At 40.9% G+C, this 24000-nt stretch overlaps 1 protein-coding gene across 1 annotated transcript; it reads right to left on the bottom strand.

Moving 5' to 3' along the window:
• Positions 1-3780: 3780 nt before the first annotated feature.
• PERP (p53 apoptosis effector related to PMP22) lies at positions 3781-16933 on the bottom strand. The gene is made up of 3 exons (XM_016204916.2): positions 16597-16933; positions 7231-7371; positions 3781-4532 (listed from the first exon to the last, which is right to left on the bottom strand). The coding sequence occupies exons 1-3, from the start codon at positions 16808-16810 to the stop codon at positions 4306-4308; spliced, it is 582 nt and encodes a 193-aa protein (XP_016060402.1). The 5' UTR covers positions 16811-16933; the 3' UTR covers positions 3781-4305.
• Between the last annotated feature and the right edge of the window lie 7067 nt (positions 16934-24000).

Consider the following 24000-nt stretch of genomic DNA (forward strand, 5'->3'; position numbering starts at 1 on the left):
CCTGTTCTCAAAACTCCACTGCAGAAATAACTATTGCAGAAACAGCAAGGAAAAGAGAGTTCAAAAGAAGTAACTGGCATTGAACCTCTTCATCCCAACTTCCCTAAACTCTGCTCTTGTCCAGCAGAGGCATTGGCAGGACTTCCAACGACATCCTTGCTGCATAACTGTATGAAATATTTTTGCCCTGGCTGCATGGCTCAGTTGGTTGGAGAATCGTCCCATACACCAAAAGGTTGAGGTTCGATTACCTGTCAGGGCATGTACCTAGGTTGGGGGTTCGGGTAAACTTCACTCATATCTGCTTTATTTTATTTGAAGATTTGTGGGGGTAGAGGTGGAGGGTTAAATAATTAACTTGTGATTTTAAACATTTTTTTATTAAAATAAGAATGGCCATATTTCAGATTAAACATTTACATATATAAAATTTAAGATAAAATATAGGTGTTATGCGTTCCTTTTTTCTCTGCTTACAATACTTGGGTGAAAAAGACACATGATGCATAAAAGTGAAAAGGAGCCCTTATTCCATAAATTTCTATTTCTGATCCAGAATATTCTATAGTATAACAAAAGCCAAAGGGATGAAATGTGATGTATTTATGTCTATATACTCTATTCTATGTGAATATCATGTTTTTTTTTCTGTAATACATATTTCAAAATGTCTTATAAACAACAATAAACACAACGTTCTGTACAGTATATGGATGATTCTAATGTCTAAAATAAGTTGCACTTCAGTCAGGCCCAGTAACTTACAACATGAAAAGCGGTGCATTTTAGACTAAAAATGCGTGCTTGGGAAAGAATGCTACTGGGTGTTTATCATGAGGTCCTCTCCATCAGCTCACCAAATCAAGACCAGACACTGGTAACTTCACCTGCACTCCTGGGAGGATTTGAAAAATGGCTCATACCTGTGATGCTTATGAAGTAATTACTTACGTGGTCCAACCACAGAAAGGCGCTCCAATAGAAGACAGTCTAATCATAAAAACTCGAAACAATGGCAACTGTTTTCAAACACTACACAGTGAGATGCGTAGATGCTAGGTTCTGAAACCCCCTGCCTTGTTTTTCTCTTTCCCATTCCCTTCTGCTGCCTTTCTTACTCCCACACTCGCTGAAGAGCCAGCGCCCACCCAGGCCTGCTCCCTCACACTACGGGCCCTCTTTAGTTACGGACTTACTCCCTCGGTGCTTGTTTGTTCCACACTTTTCTCTGTACTGGTCAGAAGCGATTATTTAATAGCGTCCACCCCACCAACCTGAATCAGAAGCTCCCTGAGTACAAAGGAAGTTTTCTTCTAAGCTTTAGGGTTCTTTATGCTCAGCACAAGAGTCCACATTCACTTATCTAGTCCTCCCAACTAAAGGAATATTCTTTCTTTTTGAACTAAAGAAAAAATGCTATCATAATATTAAGAAGATTTTAGTCATTGGTTCTAGTTATGAAAATCAATTTGAAAACACACACACAAAAAGCTTCATGTTACCCCTTCTCCTTTTCCCAAGAATATGTGAGTAAATCAATGAACAGACCCATAGACAAGCACGTTGAGTCAGGGAATTTTGGGGGGCCATTTGCAGTCATTTTACAGATAAGGCTCTGAGGCCAGTGGGGAGGTGCACTGCTCAAGCCTGCACAGCTAGCGAAAGCCAGCGCTGGGTGAGCCCCAACTATGCTCTTTTCAGGTACGTCTAGAGAAACGGAGCAAGCCCACTCAGCATTCATGCATGCTGTATTAATAGAACTGGCTTTCAGAAGGAGTTTGTAGCAAAAATCAACCTAATTAAATTATTATGACTATATTCTTCCATTGTTTTCATTTCCTTAAAAACGGAAAGCCTATCAAACACTGTCAGTCCAGCGGTATATGGTTTCGAAACTAAAAATAATTACACCCCATAGTTACCTTGTGTGACAACGGAAAGACCTTGACATATGGCTTCTTTGTTACATCCAACAGTAAATGACACTCAGCGTGTTTGGCTACTTGTAGTGTGAGCATGAGATAATTGCTTGGGAACCTGGGCCTGCTTATTTAAAGGGTGGGGACTCTTAATATAATTACAGAGCCAAAAACCACCTCAGCTTTACCATAGGAAATCTCACACAATGCACTGTTAGTCTTCAGATGGCTTCTCAGGCAAATTCTTCATGACTCTCCAGAATTCTCCTGCTGTTTCTGACACAAAGGTATCTGTCCTGGTGAATGGGCACCAGGGAACGGAGGATCTCTGCACTGGAACGAGGCTGAAAGCAGCGGAACACGTCAGCCAATGTGCCTTTGTCCCAGGCGTTTCAGGTTGAAATGCTTGTGTCACATCAGCTCATTGCTCCCAGGAAGTTGTATTTTTCCTAAATGTGCATCATTCAGATATAGTGTGTTATTTATTGAAGAGGGGGAAGAAAAAGTTGTGTGGGGGGAAAAAATTCAAAAACAAGAGAGCATGTCTTAGAGAACCTTGTGTGTGAAAGTCATTTTCATGTACAACGGGAGACCAGTTTCTTAATATCTAGGTATCTACTGTCTTCTTGAATTAGCTGTGCTATTATTTAAGAAAAGGACATTTGAAACACTGTTCATTACCACTTCAAGTCTTCCAGCAGTCACAGAACTTAAAAAAAAAATTTTTTTGGTGTAAATAACCCAGACCACATTGTTCCAAATTTATGATGAGAAACATTCACACAGTATTTTGAGATGCATAGAAGAAAAATTTGCTGCCAAGAGCCAAATGGCTGACAGCACTAAGAAGAAATATCTCTCTTCTCCCACCATGCAAACTTTCTTCACATTATATACACCATAGCAGAATTAAAGTCCAACCCCTGGTGCAAAAGAAACTATCAGACGCAAAGAAGGAAAGAGACTGCTTGCTGTCCCACACCACCTGGATGAAGAAGGTTCCAGCTCAAGGAAGAAGCAACTTCTCATTTTATCCAATATTCTTACTACCCCAACTCAATGCTTTTTTTTTTTTTTTTTTAATTCCCTTCCCCAGATTTGAAATAAGAAAAAAGTTAAAGAACAAAACTGCAAACTAGAAACAAGATTAGAATACCTGGTTTATTTGGAAAAATTCATAATAAAAACTGCAATTGCTTATTCTGCAACTTACAAAATAATAATTTGATATATCAAATGAATTGGTTTTCGTTATGTAAGTACAAATGGTAAAAAAATAATAATCCATGTGATATATCATGTAATTCCCATTCGGAGATCTCACATCCCTGAATTCTCCTGTTGTATGTTTGATGTCAGGTATTTTAAATCAGTTTACCAAGGAAGACCAGGTTCTTAACTATATTTAAGTTTTTACTTACAGCTGTAATCTATCAGAAGCTGTGTCTATATGACTGGAGCCTGCTTAACTGAGTTGAAAAATTCAAGCCATTTCTTCTCCTAAGGTTGTTTTAATGTTACTTTTGTGATAGGAATGGCTTTCCGACTGCTTTACTCAACAACCTAATCATATCTATCAGTCACAATGAGTTAGACCCAGTCCATCTTTCAACGTAATCTACTCTGGTCCTGAACATATAGACACAAAACAATACAGATTAATATGTCATTTTCCCACACCCCCAACCCTATAGACGGCTTTTAAAGAGAAAATTTCATCCTAGTATTTCCCCACATAGGAAACCTTACTACTGCAACAGATCTGGCCATGAAAGAATATCTTCCTACATGACATATCAGGTTAACGTGAAGCTTAGCAAAACATCAATTACTTGGGATATCAATTAAAAAGTCTCATAAATAATGTGTATTTAGGAAACTCTTGCTTCTTTAAGTAGCTGAAGGCTAGAAAAATATTTATTTTTTTACATTTCTTTTAGAATATTTGATCTCTGACAATTTTCACCAGTATTTCCCTCTTCTCATTTTCCCCTAATAGACCCAGTCCATTTCCTCTGGGAAAGACAGACACTTGGTCAGGTTACTTAAATTTCTGGAGCCTTCTCATTTTCACCTTATAAAATGGCAGGTTTCATATTCATCTTCTTTTATACATGCAGTATAAATTGTACGGACAGATATTTAGAAAATACTGGCCTATCACAGGTAATTAGTTAAAAAAGTAAGTTTTGTTTAACTCTATAAAACATATATAAAAGATGAATATGAAACTATAACACCATTTAAGAAATATTTTGTCCCAAATTATTTTAGCACTTTGACTAGTCTAATGACATCAACCCTGCCCCCCCCCATAGGTTGAAAGTATTCTGAGGAAAACAGTGTCTTCTTCTGGAATCCATGCGGCAGCAGGCCCACGCCCACCTTAGGCGGAGGAGTAGAAGTACCTGGGCTTGGCGTTGCCCAGGAGGTCGTCTTCGTAGTTGGGGAGGCAGCAGAAGAAGAAGGAGCAGCCGATCAGGATGATCGTGGCCGCCCACCCGAAGCCGTAGGCCCAGTTATAGATGTAATTGACAGCGGGGTTGAGGTGCAGAGTGAAGGTCTGGGTGTACTTCACGGGGTAGATCACCAGGGAGATGATCTGGAACACAGCTGAAGGGAAGGAAACCCAAAGCATGAACGCACGCCCAAGTGAAAGAACGCGCGGGAACGACAGACAGACCAACTCCCTCTCCCGGCGATTCTGCCTTTAACTAAGTGTTAAACCCACCTAAACAAGGCGAAGGGAAGAGGCTGGGTATCTAGTTAATCACGAGCCACAAAAGGTTACTAAATATTGTGTGTCTGAGATACCTGCATTGAGCAGAACACTAAACATAGGAAATAGGGACAGAAGACAACCAGAGAACCACTCTACAGTCCACGTGCGAGTATTATATACACTGAAGTAAGAAGCCAAAACTGTGGTGTATGATCGAATGGTAATGAAGAGTCTATTTTTTCATCTTTGTATATCCTGTGCCAAAGACATGGTTAATGTTTTCAGTGTTAGCAAATAATATACATATATATATATATACATGTACACATGTGCATACATACACACGTGTATATCCATTCAAAATACACCATTGGCATAGCCATTCAATAAAGGAATGCCTAAATGAAATGACGAACCAATGATGCAATCGGTGATTGTGGAGACTCACCAGAAAAGGAAGTGAGGATCTGAAGAAAAAGCAGAGATGGAGAGATGGAGGGAAAGGCGAAGAGCACTCCAGGCTCGGGGAATAGAAATGCAAGAGGGGCTTTGGGGAAGTGTAAGTGAGGAAATAAGAAAGAAAACATGTGTCAGGATCTCTAGCCTTTTTGCTATAAGTCACATTATTACAACTATTATTAATCATATTAACATTTTAAGCAACTTAAAGAGAACTCAATCTTTTATAGTCTTTTTCAGTGGACACACAAACTTCTATAAAGCTATAATGATAGATCCATATGCTGTGCTATGTTCTGCATTTTTTGACTTAATATTTCATATGTGCATTGCCATGTCAAAGGGTTTTAGTTCTGTAACATTACTTTTCATGAAGAGGGGTCAGCTGGCTGTGCTCCTGGGAATGTACCGGGGAGTGTACGGTCCTCACCACCACTTTTTCTTTTGCCTTAATTTTTTTCTAATGGCTCCCCAGGTAAAACTCCTAAAGGCATTCTCTTTTTCCTTTCCTGTTCTTTTTTAATTGCTAGAAAGACTGTAGATGTTTCCACGTCTTGATTTGTTGCTTCTATTTCTCAACTCAAAATTTACTCTTCTCTAGCTTAAAAGTTTCTCTGCTTCTTGTATACCTTAAATGGCAAATTCTTACTGGTTAAAAGTTTGTTAGTCACTGCAAAATACTGCATAAGCAAAAGCAGTCCTTCTCTGTGATGTTCTCTAATTTGCCTAGCCATACATGTTAAATATTGCGATCCACCCATTTTGGTACATCATACATGAAGTTCTTATACTGGTTTAGATCAATTTCTGTAAAATCTAAGTGTTCAATTTTTCTGATTTTAACCCAATAATATATATACAATTAAAAATAATTGTTGCTGTGAAATATATCTTAAACATCAAGCAGGCCTTATTGAATATTATTATCACTAAAGATGTATTGAGATTTCTAGGCTTATTATATTTCTACAAACAGAAATATAATGTACAGGATACAGGAGGCAACCAATTGATGTTTCTCTCTCCTCTCTAAAATCAATAATCACATCCTCAGGTGAGGATTTAAAAAAAAAAAAAAAAAGTTTTTTAATCAAGAGGAATTTTTAAATGTACACGCAAGGGCAGAGACTGCATGGGCCAGTTCTCTGAACCACCCCCTTCCTCTCAGCCAGGGCCTTTTAGCCCCTCATTTGTCCCACCCTAAGCTCTTCAAACACCTTTCCTAAGCTCAGGGAACCTGGCACAAAGTGGTCTCCCTCTGGGCTCACGCTTGATGCCATGGATCTGTGTTCAAGGCCTTGTGCTCACTTTCGGTTTGTACTCCAGGTCTGTGGCTGGATTTCTGCTTTGCTCCCATGAGCCTAAGTTATCTTGAGAAATGACCTGTGACCTCGCTTTGCCCTTACCAGCTTCTTCTCCTTTCCCCTCCTTAGGAAATCCAGTTTTGCATCAAAATCCAGCTCTGTGGCTGGGGTCCCGCCTCTTAGACAGACTCCCCTAGGGCCAGGTGCCCTCCTAAAATTTCAAATTATCCTTGCTCCTGGAGTCCTCACTCTTATATTCCATGAGTAAACGTTTACTCAGAGCCCTACACACCTGCATAACTAAATTTCCGGCTCCCCAGCACTGGAGATGAGGCAATTCCAGAGGTAGCCTCTTCTGGGTCCCCCATCCCACTGCAGACAACCCTTCCTGATTGCCCACATCATAATACCACAAAAGGATTTTACATATCCTTTGATATGTAAAATGGCTCAGGGACGTTCCCACCACACCCATCCCCAGCATGGGGCTGACTGGGCCCACTGTGGACACACTGCTCTTCCAGGGCTGACTCAGCCCTGATCCCTCGGAGTAGGGGTGTCACTGGACGTGGGGTTACCTACAAGAGGTGTTATACAGAATGACAACCTTCCTCACTTGGAAGGGGAGCAGAGAGGACCAGCTGAGCCACAGAAGGAAGGGATCAATATCTTACAACACATCCCTCCCCTGTGATTTCTGCCCATGGTGACATGTTTTCTGAGGACAGATCAGAAGCTGGAATTGTAATCTTGCTTGTGGACTGGCCACGCCTACGCTGATGTCCACGGAAGGTGGGAATGAAGAGTTGCCGACACGCAGTCTTACCTGCCAGGGCCAGGAGGCCTCCGATCACTCTCAGGAAGACGAGCATCTGGGGTCCGCAGAGGGCAAAGAAGGAAAGGATGAAACAGATGACCAGGATGATGAAGCCGCAGAAGAGCGTGGCCGCGGCCGCCCTGCCCCACGCTGCAGGAAAGGAGACACTGTCAACAAGGCAGCCGGCCCCGTTCCACAATCACCGGTCAGAGTACCGCCAGGACTGTTCTCCCTTTCTACTCATTGTATTTGGGTGGAAGGACGGTTTTTCTTTGGACAAACCTTAAGCATCTCCATATGCCGGGGAAATTGGGCAATTCATATATATGTAGGACGCTGATATACCCATGCACAGCAAGGCCTTGTCCTCTCGGTTTTAGGACAAATGTTTCTATCTCTGAGATGCAGGTTAAACTTCATTAAGCTGTTTCTCATGTAATAAACTGGCCACATAAACTGGTAGATTTAAAGGGTCACTCAAGTTCTCACACAACACGACCATAATAAACAGCATCTTGGGCACTGAGCAATCCAAATTACAATCTCTTTAGGACATGTTTCCAACACCTCTCAAAGGAACTTTGTTTCGTATCACTATTTGGTTCCATGCAAAAATAACCTTTGAAACATAAACTTATGACCAGGCAGAGATATCAACTAAAGCAATTGAATTGTAAAGTAACTGATTTTTTATTTTTTTATAACACAGTTAAGCACAGTCTTTCTAGATTCTTGCCTAAATTTTAACTTCTGGAATATTCAGGACTTATTACACAAGAGTTCTTAATTATAGATGTTGGCCCTAACATGGAGCTCTGAGTTTGAAGACCTGCAGGGGCACCTCTGTGTCACACTACCCTAAACCTGTGCAAACGGAGAGCCATGAACCCAGGCTAGTGATTCCAGCCAGTAATTCTTATCGTTCGACCTGCTCTGGTTTTTAAGATTTCTTCACATACAACCTTCTCTCTAGAGGTAATAACTAACATTTATGAAGTAATTGCTCTGTGCCAGATATATGTAGCTCACTGAATCCTCACCATAACTTTTTAAAGTTCATACTAATATCATTTCTTTAGAAATGAGGCTACATAATAAGACTTTGAGAGCTCAGCCTGCCATAGCCACCCAGCTTCTAAGTGATGTAGGCAGAGTGTGATTTAGAGCCTGCCTGAATCCAAAACATGACCTTTTTTAAAGCTATAACTTACATGCCATAAAATTCACCTTTTTCGAGAATACAATTGGGTGGTTTCTATATTCACAGGTTGTATAACCACCACCACCACTTAAAATTCTAACACTTTTATCGCCCGAAAAGAAACCGCATGCCCTTCCGTGCCCCATTCTTCCAGCTTCTGACAACCACTAATCTATTTCCTGTTGCTATAAATTTGCCTATTCTGGACATTTCATAATAATGGAATCATATGCTCTGCGGCTTTTTTGACGGTCTTCTTTCATTTAGCATAATGTATTAAAGGTACATCTATGCTGTAGCACGTATCGGTACTTCATTCCTTTTCACAGCCAAAATATATTCTACTGTATGGATATCCCGCGGGTTTTTTATCCATTCATTCATTAATGGACAAACACGCACTCTTAACCTATTACTCTTTGTTGCATTTGAAAAGGAGTCATGCGCACCTCTGCCCTGGTTTTACTCCAACTGTAATACAGCTCGGCTGACAAATTTATCCGCACTTAATCCTAGGTGCCTTGACTGGCCCAAGTTAAAGATTTGGGGTAGCAGAAGGAGCAAGGGCTTTGGAAGCAGAGCTGGGCCTCATTTATACCCTGCCTCTGCCACCTGTAAGCCACTGTCAGTCTGAGCAGCTCTTGACCAAAGCTAAAAATACCTTGTTTCAAGATTACTGTAAGGATGAGAGCTTTTGCATGAAAAGTCACAAAGCTCAAAAAATTCCTCCTGTATCTCTATGATTTTTCTCCAGTAACTCAAGTTTTCATTTTATTCTACATTCGCAAAGTTCTGCACCATCACATAAAGGTGGTTCCTCAGTTACCCACTGCGTTTTCATATCTTCATCTGTTATAAACAAACCTGAGCTCATTCCCTTCAGCAGCTCCCACATTCCCTCTAGATCTTCCTCTGGACTCATGTATGACTGGGACATAATAGGTAATGAAGGAGAGGACACATTTTTCTATGCTCAAATAGCATGTTTGTACACAAACTACCCCCTTAGTGGCAGTGATGTGGATGGGGCTGAGACAGTACAGGAGTGAGCCTGGTTTTATATTTATAATTTTTATTACTTCCCTCCAAATCTTCCTCTTCGCTGAGATCAATAAGAGATTTTAGGGACAAGGTAACATAGAAATGTTTTCTTTTAAAATAGAAATGAATAAAGTCAAAATATGAAATTGAGTCTCGTTTCTCACTTTTGCCTTGTCTCTCAAGCACGGTAGCCTTCAATAGAAGAGGAACCATGCTTTGAAAAGAATATTAATTAATTGGCTCATCTCAAAGTCTAACCCACACACCACTGAGTCAAAATCAACAGGGGAGCTTATTAGAAATACAGATTCCTGTGCCTCCCTCCAGGCCTACTGAATCAGAGCTCGAGGGGTAGTGCCCAGGAACCCACATATAATCTGTGAACATAAATATAAACACAGAGCACTTTAAGAACTTTTCCCATGCTATGTTAAATCAACTCAGTTCATGTCTTGCTTATTTACAATGCTGAATCATCAAAATGGAAAATTAAGGACATTCTGTCTTGACAAAGGCTACCTTGGAAGCAGACCTGTAAAACCTGCTCCTGCAGATGGAAACACCCACACTGACTCACTGAACTATCATTTAAGACAGAAATCTTGGCATGGCTTTAAAGACTCTATTCTGACTGTTGAATGACAAGTAAGGCAAACTGCCTTCTCACATGTCAATGACTATTTTGTTGTAAAATGATGAGATGGATCCTACCAGGTCTGAGCAGGGTCCTCCCAGGGCAATACTCTGTCCAAGAAGGGGACCCATAGCCAGGAAGACTTAGTACATTCTCCATGACATACATTTGAAAAGTCAAGTCTGTACCCTAAGTACCTTTGGTCTCAATTACCCAGAATGAGCCTCAAATCTACAAATTTACCCAACTCTTTTGGGAACTATTTATATTTTTATATTGTATCATGATCTACACTGTATCATATTTACCAACCTTAATGGAAAATACTTTTTTTAAAAATTTTATGTTTGTTTAAAATATTACAGAAGTCCCTTTTTCTCCCCAATGACCCATTCCACCCCATCCCTTCCCCCTCCCCAGTCCCTCTCCCCACCATTGTCCGTGTCCTTGGGTTGTGCATATATGCATACTGACTTTTAAAACTTGTCCTAAAGCTACTTCTTCTATGATTCAGATGGTTCTCAGTTCTTCAAAGGCAGACTGTCCATGTTGATCTTTTCTGAAGATGAATCTCCGTCTTTCATTATTATTTTACACACTTTAAATTGTATTGCCTTTCCTAATTGTGTTTATGTGTGTGTGTAGGGAAGCTGGCAGGGTTCTCATAGTCAATTACACTCTGAATGGAGGCCACAAAAGCATACAGTACACCAGGTAAACAGTTTCCCCGTAGGAAAGCTTTGTGATTGTTTGTTTTGTATCCTTAAGGGAAGATAAATTTGGTGTTTTATATACATAATCTATTATGTCATAAATTTATTTTCTAAATACCACTTGGAGAAGTTCATGTTGTCAAATAAACCAGCAGCATTATAAATCCACTTTTAAATAAGATTCATTAAAGATTCATTTACATAAAGAATGGCTTATCAAATTTTGCTCTGGCTTACAAAGACTCAACATTAAATCCACAACATGGAAACCATGCTATGGTCACTAAAGAAATTCTGAGCTTTTCCTAGGAAATGTTTTTAAGTTTTGTGCATGAAAACAAATGCTATATCTTTTCCCAGAGATTACATAGGAAAACACAATGTTATAAGGCAAACATGGCTAAGAAAAGATCAGTAGGGTCAAGTGGTAAGAAAGGAGCAAACAAAGTAAAAATAAATACCTTGAATGTCAAGCTAGAAACCATAAATCAAACTGAAGTTTGTGAAAAGAAAAAAGTAAATAAACTTTATTTTAAGACATAGAAGCACTGCTGATATGTTTCATATTGTTGGTAATATTTGAGAGACTGTCACTAATTTTTCCCTTTTAATGGTTTTGCTGCAGTCTTCCGTAGTTTTACATTAAACAAAACAGTGTGTGGTCTGGCTCCTTATTCAGCGCCCTGCAGACACCAGCCTGTTAGCCAGTGACAGTAGGGTCCCATTCCAGAACAAAGGATTCATCTATTAATAGTACCAAAGGCCCCACCTCGTGAATCTGAGATTTTGTCAGATCTCTTCATATTGTTTCCATAAAATTCTTGATATGATATACGGGCAGAACTGAAAACTGGATAAAATCATAATTGAAAAAATTAAAAAGATCCTATCTACATATAAATATAAGCCTGGGTGGATGATATCTTCAAACAGACTTGCATGTTCAACGAATGAAGAAGTAATCTGCGGAATACAGGACAGTGCTTCTAAAACTTAAAAGTGCTCACGAATCGCCTGGGAATCTTGTTCAAACACAGATTCCAGTTCAGTAGGTGGGCCTGAGACACTGAGTGTCCAGTAACCTCCCAGGGAATGCTGATGCTGCTGACACTTGGAGCAGCAAATATCTACAGGACTACACCTAACAGGCCTACAAAGCAACGTGCATAGGAGGCAATTCTGCAGACATTTTGGAAGGCAGAAGGAATGGCTTTAAAGGAGGAATGACAGGGTCACCGGGAGAGCCCCGCAGTTGGTGTGAGATTCCTTACATGCTCTGCATTTTCTCCTGAAGAAGCCAGATGATAACTACCTACCATTGTGTTTTGACCGTTACCCTTCATGATCTTTTAGAGTCTGAGTGTGAAACCATCCTACACAGGAAGATGTGAAATTGTAGCCTGAATTCACACAAGATAAACAGCAGCGGATTTAGGACCTACCCTTAAATATTTACAAGCCTGTCAGACAGAGGAAGGCTGCAAAGTAGAATTTACAGGAAAGCGCATTTCAGCTCCATCGGTAGAGGAGGGTGTAAGAGAAGTGCTTTTAAACAAACAGCATCGTCAAGAGAACTGCATTAAAAGGCTGAATGAAAGGAAGAAGCCCAGATCAGGCACGGACAGTGCTGATGAGAGCGCTTGGAGAAAGCTTGAATGGGCGTATTATTATTTTTTTTTTAATCCTCGCCTGAGGATATTTTTTCCACTGCTTTTCAGAGACAGTGGAAGGGAGAGAGAGAGGGAGAAACATCGATGTGAGAAAAACACATCTATTGGTTGCCTCCTGCCCAAGCCCCAACCGGGGCTGGGGACAGCCTGCAAGCAAAGTATGTGCCCTTGGCCAGAATGCAACAGGGACCCTTCAGTCCGAAGGCCAAAGCTCTAACCACTGAGCCAAACCAGCCAGGGTGGAGTACTCTGATTCCCTTGTAATTCTAATTATCTACGAGTCTGTATCTGTTTACAGGGAGAAGACAAGTTAGGTCACTAACAAGGGATTGAGGCTCCCAGGTGATTAATGCTAAGTGCAGCAAATGTGGAGTGCACTGGGCAAGATCACTGGTTTCTAGACTTCTAGATTTTATACATCAATATATATATATCTTTTTTAAACTATGAAAACCAATTGAGCGTGGCCAATTTTTTTATTTTGCCATGTAAGGACATGAACACATGCCCACAAAGAGTAATCTATCTACTAATTAATGCCCACTTTAATAAAATAAGAACATTTTAATATCTCACCCTGCCCCCTCCAAAGCCACAAGAGCATCTCAAAATGAAGCCCCTTAAATTGAATTCAGCCTAATTTAAACCTATTAATTTCATACTCATATTTCTCATTTCCTGTGCATTTAAGACCCATAGAGCTAAAAGATCTAAAAATATTTCAGATAATACTCTGACTCTTTGATTTATCCAAGAATGATGTCATGTGGAAAAAAAAAATTCACTGCATCCTGTGGTATCAAAGGGTGTCTTTGGTAAAAAGGAGGCTCTGCACTTCTGTCCAGATCCAAGGCAAACGCTCTTCAACTCTGACTCCCCCCTTGCATTCTTGGTGCATAAACTCGCTCCACTGTTCTCCACCCTGACAAGCTAAAGCTTGCTTGGGATTTGAAATCTACATCACTGATGCTTAAAATATCCTCCTGATGTATTTTTTTCTTAAAACTGAAAAAGAAGGTACCAATAGTGCAAAAATAGCATGTGTGAACATGCATTCAAGTGTAACTTTGCATTTTATTTATACATGAAATTTTAATCATTTCAATGTTTAAATCTAGATTTTCTTTTCCTGTTTTGAGAAATATACACCACAAGTTTTTAAAAATTCAAACAAGTATCTGTAAAGCTGGGTATTTATTTAATTGTTACTATCATGAAAAGAACATAATCAGCATGTAATCTGGCTCATTTATAGGAAAAATGAGGTGATATGGTAATCTGAAATTCTTAGAAAAGTTAATAACAGCAAAAAGAGTATAATATTTTTTTACAGAATATTAAGGAACTATTTACCTTTATTTAAAACATCTATATTATTTAGTATTAATGCCAGTACTTCCCAGGAATAACCTATCTTTTAATACCAAAAATAATGTATTAATATTATGGCCCTGGCCAGGTAGCTCAGTTGGTTAAATACACCAAGATTGCGGGTTTGACCCCCAGTCAAGGCACACACAAGCTGCGACCAGTGGATGCATAAATAAGTGGAACGACAAATCAGTGTTCTCTCTCAAATCAATAAATAAAAATTTTTAAATAAATAAATATTATGAATATCAATAAAAGAGACGGTCAAGCACTTCGTAATAAAAAGGTAAACTTATTAGTTACAGTGGTAAATCACAATATTTATTTTCTAATATATATCAAGAAGTTTTTTAAAAACATGGATATACCCACTCAATTCTTTCATTTAAATTAGAGCCTTCAACCTTAGTCCTTGTGTTTACACATATGTGGGAGTGTGTGTAAACTGCTCACTACATTTTAGATAAGGTAATGTAAACATACTGTTTTCAGCAAGGCCTTATTGAGGCCATCTGAACATCTCCAGGGGTCAGAGATGTCTAAATCATTGACCTACATGCAGGAATACACAATTGCAAGGCAAAACTAGCTAACAGTCCATACCAGGAGGTGGAGCAGAAGTATAATGAACACTTCCATTCATCTTTGACTACAATAGCCCGAACTGGACCTCTCCTGGTGAATTCGTATTTATTTTCTCCTTCCCAGAGTCACCTAATGACAGTGGATCCTGCCTTCATGATTTGATTCTGGTCTTGAACTAAAGGCATGTCTAACACATTACTGACAATTATTTTTCCAAAGGTCACAGAAATAACTAAAATGGGGTGTGAAGGCTACCACCCACTCCTGAAAATCGGTCTGACCACATCATAAAGGTAGTAATAGATTTAAGACTCACTTGGAAAACTGAACTTTCCAAAGACCAGTTTCTCTATTAAATTAGTCTGTATACACTGGGTCAATGTTTTCTTTACAATCAAAAGTTAATGCTTTAGGCTTCTAATTTAAAAAATTAAACAAACTGAGAAACAAAACCTGCTTACTCCCTTCCAAATACAAAGCAGTATATCAATCTGAGGTTGAAAGAGCCACACCCTAGAAAGGTGAGCTCATCCTGCAAGAAAAATAGGAAGAAGACCTGACTTGAAGTGGTGAACACACAATACAATATACAGATGCTGTATTAGAATTGTATGCCTGGAACCTATATAATTTTATTAACAAATGTCACCCCAATACATTCAATAAAAAAATAAAGTGTACAATTCAATTTTTTAAAAAAAAGAAAAACTGCATTGTGTGTGTTTCACAAGAGGGCTCTGATCACAGCCAGAGCCTTGCAGGCCAGGTCACGCCCCAGGAATAGTGCTGCTGGGGTTCTGCCAGCACCCCAATCCCTACAAGGGCGCAGCTTCTATTTCATATGTGAAGGATTGCTGAGTATTTTTGGGGTCTGTATTAGTCTTTGCAGTGAGGTATGATTATGATAGTCTGTTTAAAAACACACTTATTTAAGCAGACCTACTAAGTCCCCTACAAGATACTGAATTCGAATGCATTTTAAGATACAGATTATATTATTTCAAAGAAATTAACTCTCTTTAAAAACCTAAGAGACTTTCCATAATACAAACCCTGGCAGGCATGCTGTTTGTGTTTTAAGGAAACAAGCAGGAATTCCGTTCAGTCTTTACCCTTTATGACCTGCTAATGAGGACCATGTCTCCTTTCAGAGAAAAGTTCACGGTGGAACTTCCAAACAATTCCACAGTGTGTAAGAATCAGCACCAAGCTCTTGACAGAGGGTCCCAGAAATAAACTGTTTGGTTGGAAGCTCTGGGCCATTTGGGGGTGGGGAGTCAAGTCACAGGTCCCAGCAGGAAATGAAAAAAGACTCAGTTGGTAAGGTCCCGGTGAATATGACTTTAAGCTTCTGATTATGTTCATACTTAAACCCTCTGTTCTTCAAATCTACCAGTTAGCAGGGGGTGGCATCAGACAAAACCACACTCCTCTCCCATCTGGTCTGTAAGCACTGCGGCTTCCTCCATGCTGGAAAAATAAAATACTCCATCTTCAGTGTGTTAACTCTGCTTCATTTCGCTGGTGTGAAAAATGTATTTGTTTTTCGATTTCAAATCACATTCAAATAAAGGTTGTTAAACAGCAAGCCCGTGCTTAAACCGAGAAGACACCACCACCCACCACAAAAAATACTAACAAAAACTAGCCTGAAGCGGTAAATAATACAGTATTGACTGAAATCATAACTGATGAAATTGTCACTGAGAGCATGTCTACACCTTTAGAGAAGGCCCGTATCTAAACTACTTATATTTTAATCATAAGAACCACAGGAGGAGGCGGAATGGGAAGAAGTTTCAGTAGGTCTCCAAAATTTTTTTACTTTATTCATTATATTTACACATCAAACCTTTTCAAATGGCTGAAATCCTCTTTTGCATGGAGCGGACAAAGCCGACTAAAAAAACACTGTTTTAACTAGGGGCATTTTCTTCCAGTGTTGAGCCTGGATTTGGCCACTCAAAGCTGCTACTGCTTTGTTTTGTTCAGATCGGATGCACGAAACTAAACTCTGAACAGGTTTGTTTGTTTTTTTAATCACCCATTATTCCTGACCCTGTTCAGTCCCTTCGCTTAAGGCGGCTTCGGAAGTCCGCGCACTCCCATTGCGCCGGCCTGGAGGACTTCCCGGAGGAGGCGGCGGCGGAAGGCACTCACCGTATTCCATGAGGCTCTGGCAGCCATCCGCCTCGGACCCGCTGCCGCCGCCCTCGTGGAAGCATCGCCACCACAGGGAGGACGTCTGGATGTGGTCGCTCGACTGCAGCCAGCCGCGGCCGGCCAGCGCGATGATGTCGAAGGCGATGGCGCTGAGCAGGAGCAGGGGCAGGATCCACCTGCAGCGCTCGCAGGCCAGGCCGCAGCGCAGCATGTTGACGGCGGGCGCGGAGGAGAGCAGCGCGCGGGGTCGGTCGCCGGCGGAGAGTGTCCCGCGAGCCCGGGCGGGGCGACAAAAGAGAAGTGGCGGCGGGGGCGCGGCGCGGGCCCCACCTAGGTTCCGGTGACTCAGAGCGCCCTGCCCCGACCTGCGGGGCGGCGGGGGGGCGGCGGGGAGAGGCGGGGCCGCGCTCGGTCACGGCGGGAGCGAGCCTCCGGCTCCCGGGCTGCAGCCCCGCGCCTCGGCGCTGCCCCGCCTCCTCCCCTGTCGCAGCCCCTCTCTAGAGATGTTTCCATTCGCACCGCGTCAGCCTGCGCACGTTTTGGTCCCCGCGGCGGCAGGTCAGTATTTCAGCCCCGGTGTCGGATAAGGGCCTGACTGTCAACAACGCCCTATGTCACTTTCAGGCCGTCGGAGACGGGTGCCCAGCCGGTACCCGCGGCCAAGGCTGCCCTCCCGAGCGGACGCGCGTGGCGAACCCAGGCGAGGCCCCGACCCGCCCGGGCGGGGGTGGGCACGGCCTCCTGGGCGCCACCTTGTACCTTGTACTCTTATCCGTTTACGGCCCGCCTGTGCGCCGGGTGCCAGCCCTTGGACAGCGAGGCCCTGCCCTCCTTGCCTGTGTGTCCCCGGTGGCTAGCACTGTGCCCGGCTCTTAAGGGAGCTCGGTTGGCATTTGTTGCGTGAAGGCACTGACTTTAACAAGTGCTCGCTTCAGCCTCAGAGGCCTTCACCTGGCTTCCCCAGACACCGTCAGCCCCTCCCTACCACAAATCCCTGCCCCTTTAAACCCCGCTCTGTCTGCTCTTTTCACTTACTAGTGAAGTTTCTCCAAATAAAAAATATGTCAGTGTGCGTCCGGAACCTAAAATGCCACCTCAGTATCCTAGCCCTGCCTCTGTCGCCGCATGGTTCCTTAGGCGTGGCAGGGAGTGTGCGGTGGCAGCCGGGCGTGGCACAGGGAGAACCGAGTTCTCGGTGTCGGGCACCTCGGTGGCCTCGGGCAAATTATGACAAGCATCTAGTGAGGGTCACATCTCACCTTGTACTTACAAAGATTTATCCCTTACTTCTTCTGTTAATATAAAAGAAGTGGGAAGCACGGAGCGGTGTATAAAAGTTAGTCCTCTGTATTTCAGTTCAGTGTTCTCGGTAGAAACAATACTTTTGTCTGACTCAACTCTCTGGTCATTTTTTAGGACAAATGAAAAAAAAAAACCAAAAAACACCGAGGAAGTATCTGAAACCACGTGAGATAATTTCCCCAGCCTTCGTTTACACAAACCAAGCTCACATATTTTCATCAGAGGCTAGTATTTTCACTTTCAGAGAACAGCACAAGGGGGTATTTTGGAGAGAGATCACTGCCTGCAGTGGAGATTGTGTAAGGAAAACTTGCTCTTAGGGTTTTCAAAAGTAATGAAAATATTTGTTTAATTGGCTGTGTATAATATTGTTATGAGAAAAATCATTCTCACAAAACAAATAGAGTACTGGTTATGAGAAAAGTGGTTTTGTTGGTATCTTGGGAAAACAGTTTCTGTGGTATCTTAATATCTCTGAATAATTTTGGACTAGATATAACTTCTTTTGGTTGTTTCAGTGGATTTGAGAAAAAGAGCTCATTAGTGCTGAGGCGAAAGCAAGGAAAGTGTTTCTTTAGAATTTCTGGAAGAGACTAATCCAATCGTGGTTTGGTTGCAACAATAATGGACCTAACATGACTGACAGACTGTAGAACCAGATAGCTCAAGTTCTGATCATTTTTCGTACAAGCTATGTGACACTGGTCCACTTAATGTCTTTGTGCCTCAGTTTCCTCATCTGTAAAATGGAGTGCTCACCCCATAGTGTTGTCATGAGTATTGTAACAACTAATATATGGAACCTGGTCAGGAATGTGCCTGCACGTAGTAAGCCACAACATAAGGGTTGATGACGATGATAATTTTCACATAGGTTTCTCACTTCCATAGGTTGGAAAGGAGGCTTTTCATGTTTTTAAGGAGCAAATTCTATACCAACTGTAGATCATTAAATTATCTTAGACAATGCAATCGTTCATCCTGGCCATCTTCCTCAAATGATAAATTACGGTAAAAAGCATACAATTAAATAGCTCTCCCTGCTGGATAACATAGGGATTGCAACGCACTTGACTAAATTATACCTGCAAGAAGTTTTTACTTTTATAAATTGGGGGGTGGGGGAGGGGGGTGGAGTTGTAGCTGTGGTTATAAAACTAATGAATAGTACAAACAAAATACATAAATATATAATTTTAGAATGAAAATTTGTACTTGTTTTATTCTCTCACCCAGAGAAGGTCATAGTAATAACAATAGTGACATTTGCTGGGAGTTTTCTATGTGCCTGTGTTTCACAGCCATTTTGAGGTGTGCACTGCTATGATCTTTATATAGACAAGAAGACTGGGGAATAAAGAAATTGAGTAGCTTGCTCAAGACTGCACAGTCCCTGACTGGCAGAGCCACACTCCACCCTAGGCAGTTTGACACCAGAGAGAGTACTATTTACAATAACCACTCATAAGAGTTTGGGATATAGTTCTCCAAAAGTTTCCTTCTTTCTTTCCTTTCCCTCGCAAATATCCAACCCATTACCAAGTCTCGGGCAGTCTGAGTTCTAGTTCTCACTGACCCTATGTTTGCTTCCTGTCTAATCTTTGGCCAATCTCTCTTCCCTGCCCATGCAAACTTTTAATTATCTCAACTCTTTCACCCCTTTTTCCTTCTTCAGCCAACTGTAATCTCTCTTCTACCTGTGATGTGATGGTAAAAGCTTAACAACCAACTTTATGAAGAAAAAAACAAACCTTGATTTATAACAACTGCCAATTTCCATAGTGTAAATACACCCCCATGGCTGATTTCCAGCTACCAACTTGATGTCGCTGAATACAGGGGTAGGAAGAAATATGCACAATCATTTGTCTCAAGCTAGTAAGAGCACTCCATTGCATCTACCCCCATATCTTATAAAACTGCTCTATTTTTCAAAGGTTTCCAGTAAGCTCGTATTTGCAAATTCAGTGGACGTCATTGGCCTCTTTGTTGCACCAGGTACTTTAATGTCTCCCTACATGAAACTTTCTACCTTCTTGGCTTCCATGAAGATGTTAAAGCCCAGTGCCCAAAGACCACCAGGAACACACCTGTAGTCAAGTTAGATTTATTAAGCTCCTGCAGCAAGGGAGAATGGAAACCATGGGGCACTCGGATTCTCTCAGTGAGAGGGTGTTAGGAAGGCTTAGTGGTAAGATTTAGGCTTATTTAGATAGTTTTGGAGAGAGTGGTCTTGTTTTTGACTTGCTCTGTCACAGTTACAGAATGACCTTGTCTGATGTTCATATTCTGTGAAGTTATTTATTGTTTATGCTTAACATTGGATCCTGGCCTAGCTATTGGTGGCCAGGCCAACTGCCAACTGTCTGGGATCCTTTCTTTCTTTCTTTCTTTCTTTCTTTCTTTCTTTCTTTCTTTCTTTCTTTCTTTCTTTCTTTCTTTCTTTCTTTCTCTTTCTCTTTCTTTCTCTTTCTCTCTTTCTCTCTTTCTCTCTTTCTCTCTTTCTCTTTCTCTCTCTCTCTCTTTCTTTTCTTTCTTTCTTCTCTTTTCCCCCCTCTCTCTCTCCATCCATCCCTTCCCTTTCTCCTAAATGTGCTAGTCTTACCCTATACCTCTCTTCAGCTCTCACCCAGTGTTGTATTCTCTGGGTTTCTATCCTTATAGGACTCTTCTGTTAATTCTATACGTTTTCTTTGTTACACCATCGTTTTCATGATTTCAACTCCTACTTATATACTCTTTAGCCCACACTTTTCCTCTATGCTTCAAACTTTTTTTTTTAATATGTCTTTATTGATTTCAGAGAGAGGGAGAGAGAGAGAGATAGAAACATCAGTGATGAGGGAGTCATTGATCAGCTGCTTCCTGCATGCCCCCCACTGGGAATCGAGCTCTCAACCCGGGCATGTGCCCTGATCTCCTGGATCATAGGTTGATGCTCAACCACTGAGCCACACCAACTGGGCTGGTTCAAACTTTTACATTCAACTTCCAGCAAGATGGTGCCACCTGGATTCTCCCTCAAACATAACCTCAACCAATACAGAGTTCAAACTGCCCTCTCTTCTAAACCACTATCTTCTTCCTAAAGCCTCTATAGCACCTCTAGAATCTCAGTCACTGAAACTGAACCCAAGATCACCCTTGACTCTTTCCCTTATACCCAGTTTAAATGCAGTAGTTGAGAGGCTTGCCGTCTGCCCTGCTTCTCAACTGTTTCTACAGTGCACGCTCTCAGCTCCATCCCTGCTACTCCTGCCCTGGGTCATTTGCCTTAACTGCCCAGCTGCCCCCCACCTGCCCCCGTCTGCTGCTCTGAACACTCCCCCCCTCCCAAGTCTTTCTTCCCTGAGACTACAAAAATGACCCCGCTAAGTGTGCACCTGTCCCTGACACTCCTTCGTGCACCTCACTGATTCTTCATCACTCCTACCATCGGGAATGAAATTCCTAAAAGTGACGCAAATTTCTCCATGGTCTGGCCTGTTAGCCTCTCCAGTCTCATCTCTCACCTCTGCTTACTTTACACTTTCCTGTCTTTTTTTTCTCTCTCTTTCTCATATACATGCTACTATTTTTGCCTTTACTCCTAAAGTTATTTCTGGGATTTTTTTTTTTTTTTTTCCAGTCCCTGTCCTATTTACCTGGTTATTTCCTACTGATCTTTTAAGATCTGCTTCATGCCCCCATGTCTCTCAAGAAAACTTCCCTGAATCTTGGCATGTTCCCTGTAGTCCCACCTCCAATCTAAGGTAATGATGTACTCTTTTTCTACGTTCCCAGAACCCTTGAAGCACATGTACCAATCACTTTGTTATCAAACAATCTTTTTAATGTTCCTCTTAGACTATGAGGTCCTTGAAGAAAGTTACCATGTGTTATTCACCTCTGTATCCCCAGAACTTTTTCTAATGCGGTGTTAAGTAATTGTTTGCTAAAATATGAATGAATGAATGAATGAATGAATGAATGACTATGCCAAAAACTATTCACCTGGGAGGTTCTCTCTCTCTCTCTCTCTCTCTCTCTCTCTCTCTCTCTCTCTCTCTCCCCCTTATGCCTTCCCTCTCCCTGAAAAAGCAATGGAAAAAATGTCTTCAGGAGAGGATTAACAACAATATATGTATATATGTAAATTTATTCAGAACACTAGATGGCAGTAGAAGGTTGTTTTCAGCATAACACTTGCAAGATTTAAAGTTGACCAAATACTCATGGAAAAACCCGTAGTCACATAGTATGATTTTATTTATTTATTTCTTCTTATTATTTTTTTATGTTTTTACTGATTTCAGAGAGAGGAAGAGAGAAGGAGAGAGAGAGAGAAACATCAATGATGAGAGCCATTGATCGGCTGCCTCCTGCACGCCCCCGACTGGGGATCGAGACTACAACCTGGGCATGTGCCCTGACCGGGAATTGAACCACGATCTCCTGGATCCTAGGTCAACGCTCAACCACTGAGCCATAGCAGCCTGGCCACAAGGTATGATTTTTAAAATGCCTCTATACTTTAGTTGATAACACTGAGTTTGTATTGGTTCATTAATTGTGGGAAATGTACAATGCTAATGTAAGATGTTAGTAATATGGAAAATTGGGTGCAGTATGGGGACTCTACAGCCACAAATTTTCTGTAAATCTGAAACTATTCTAAAAAATAGTTATTTTTTAAACGCCTCTGTATTGCTTAGCATATAATTTTTCTCATACAAAAAATCTCCAATATCAATCATTTTCTTTGTATAAAATTAAGTATGAAAACCTCAATATCAATCATTAATCTTCGAGTTTTAAAAGTATGCTTTTAAATATCCAGAAATAAAGGTTATTTATTTAAGTATATAAATAAATATCATTTAAACATTTTATTCTATTGTTGTTATAAATGTATTAAATACTCATTTTAGAAAATTTGAAGAAGACAGAAAATATAAAGAAGACTAAGAGTTACCTATAGATGATCCTCCACTTTTTTTTTAACCAGAGAAAATTGCTGCTAATATTTTGACAGGCTTTTTAGACACTTTTCCCTGTGTGTTCCAATAGCTGAGATCCTCCCTGGCTTCTATCACATTCTTCTGGTTTCTTCCTACCCTTTTGCAGGCTTCTTCCATCAGATCTGGACTATAACCCGGGGAGTTCTCAGGACCACACTTCTCTAAGCCACTATCCTTTCTCACTTGGACCACTGTAATAGCATCTAATTGATTTTCTAATTCTCACTCTTACCTTGTTAGAGCTGCCAGAGAGATGTTTAAAGATACAAATCATGAACCTACTTAAGGTTTTACCAAAACAACAATGACCATGTTACCTGGATGGAAGTTCACACTGCTGACTGTGGCCTCCAGGAGCAGGGATGGCCCCTGCCCATCCCTGTTAAAAGAATTGGCCCTGGCTAGTGTGGTTCAGTGGTTAGAGCATCGGCTTGTGCACTCAAGGGTCGAGGGTTCAATTCCTGGACAAGGGCACATACCTGGATTGCATATTTGATCTCCAGCCTTCATCAGGGTTCTTGCTGCAGACAACCAATCAATGTGTCTCTCTTACATCAATGTTTCTCTCTCTCTACCCCCCTCCCTTCCACTCTCTCTAAAAAAAAAATCAGTGGAAAAAATATCCTCAGGTGAGGGTTAACAAAAGGAAAAAAAAAAGAAAAAAAGAATTGGTGTGGTTTTTGTCTCCTGATAGAACTCTGACTGATCTAAATTTTAATTATTGAAAAGTATCAGGAAGAAATAAAAATCCTCATAATCCCATCACATACTCAAAGACATGCACAGTTAATATTTTGATATATTTCCTTCTACTTCTGCTCTTTTTTTAATATATCTCTCACACACACACACTCACATACACATACATATACACATATACCTCTATATATACTATATATACTTTTGGATTTTACAAAATTAGGATTAAGCTCTAAATTAGGATAACTTTGTATCCAGTTTTTTTCACTTGATAAGTAAAATATGAATATTTGTAATTTCTTGGTACCCATTGCCAAGTAATTTTTTCGATTACATTTACCACCAACAGTGTTCAACACCTGGCTTCTCCTACCTTTGCTACCTTTGATAATTTTCCATC

Source organism: Miniopterus natalensis, chromosome 5 (genome assembly GCF_054644295.1).
Source record: "Miniopterus natalensis isolate mMinNat1 chromosome 5, mMinNat1.hap1, whole genome shotgun sequence".
Taxonomy (NCBI): Eukaryota; Metazoa; Chordata; class Mammalia; order Chiroptera; family Miniopteridae; genus Miniopterus; species Miniopterus natalensis.

Bases quoted from the DNA above. Each gene is read 5' to 3' on its own strand.
- PERP (XM_016204916.2), bottom strand. From the start codon at position 16,810: ATGCTGCGCTGCGGCCTGGCCTGCGAGCGCTGCAGGTGGATCCTGCCC. The intron at 7,372-16,596 runs GTGAGTGCCTTC...CCTTTCCTGCAG, and splicing joins CCAGAGCCTCATGGAATACG to CGTGGGGCAGGGCGGCCGCG. The intron at 4,533-7,230 runs GTAAGACTGCGT...CCTTCCCTTCAG, and splicing joins AGGCCTCCTGGCCCTGGCAG to CTGTGTTCCAGATCATCTCC.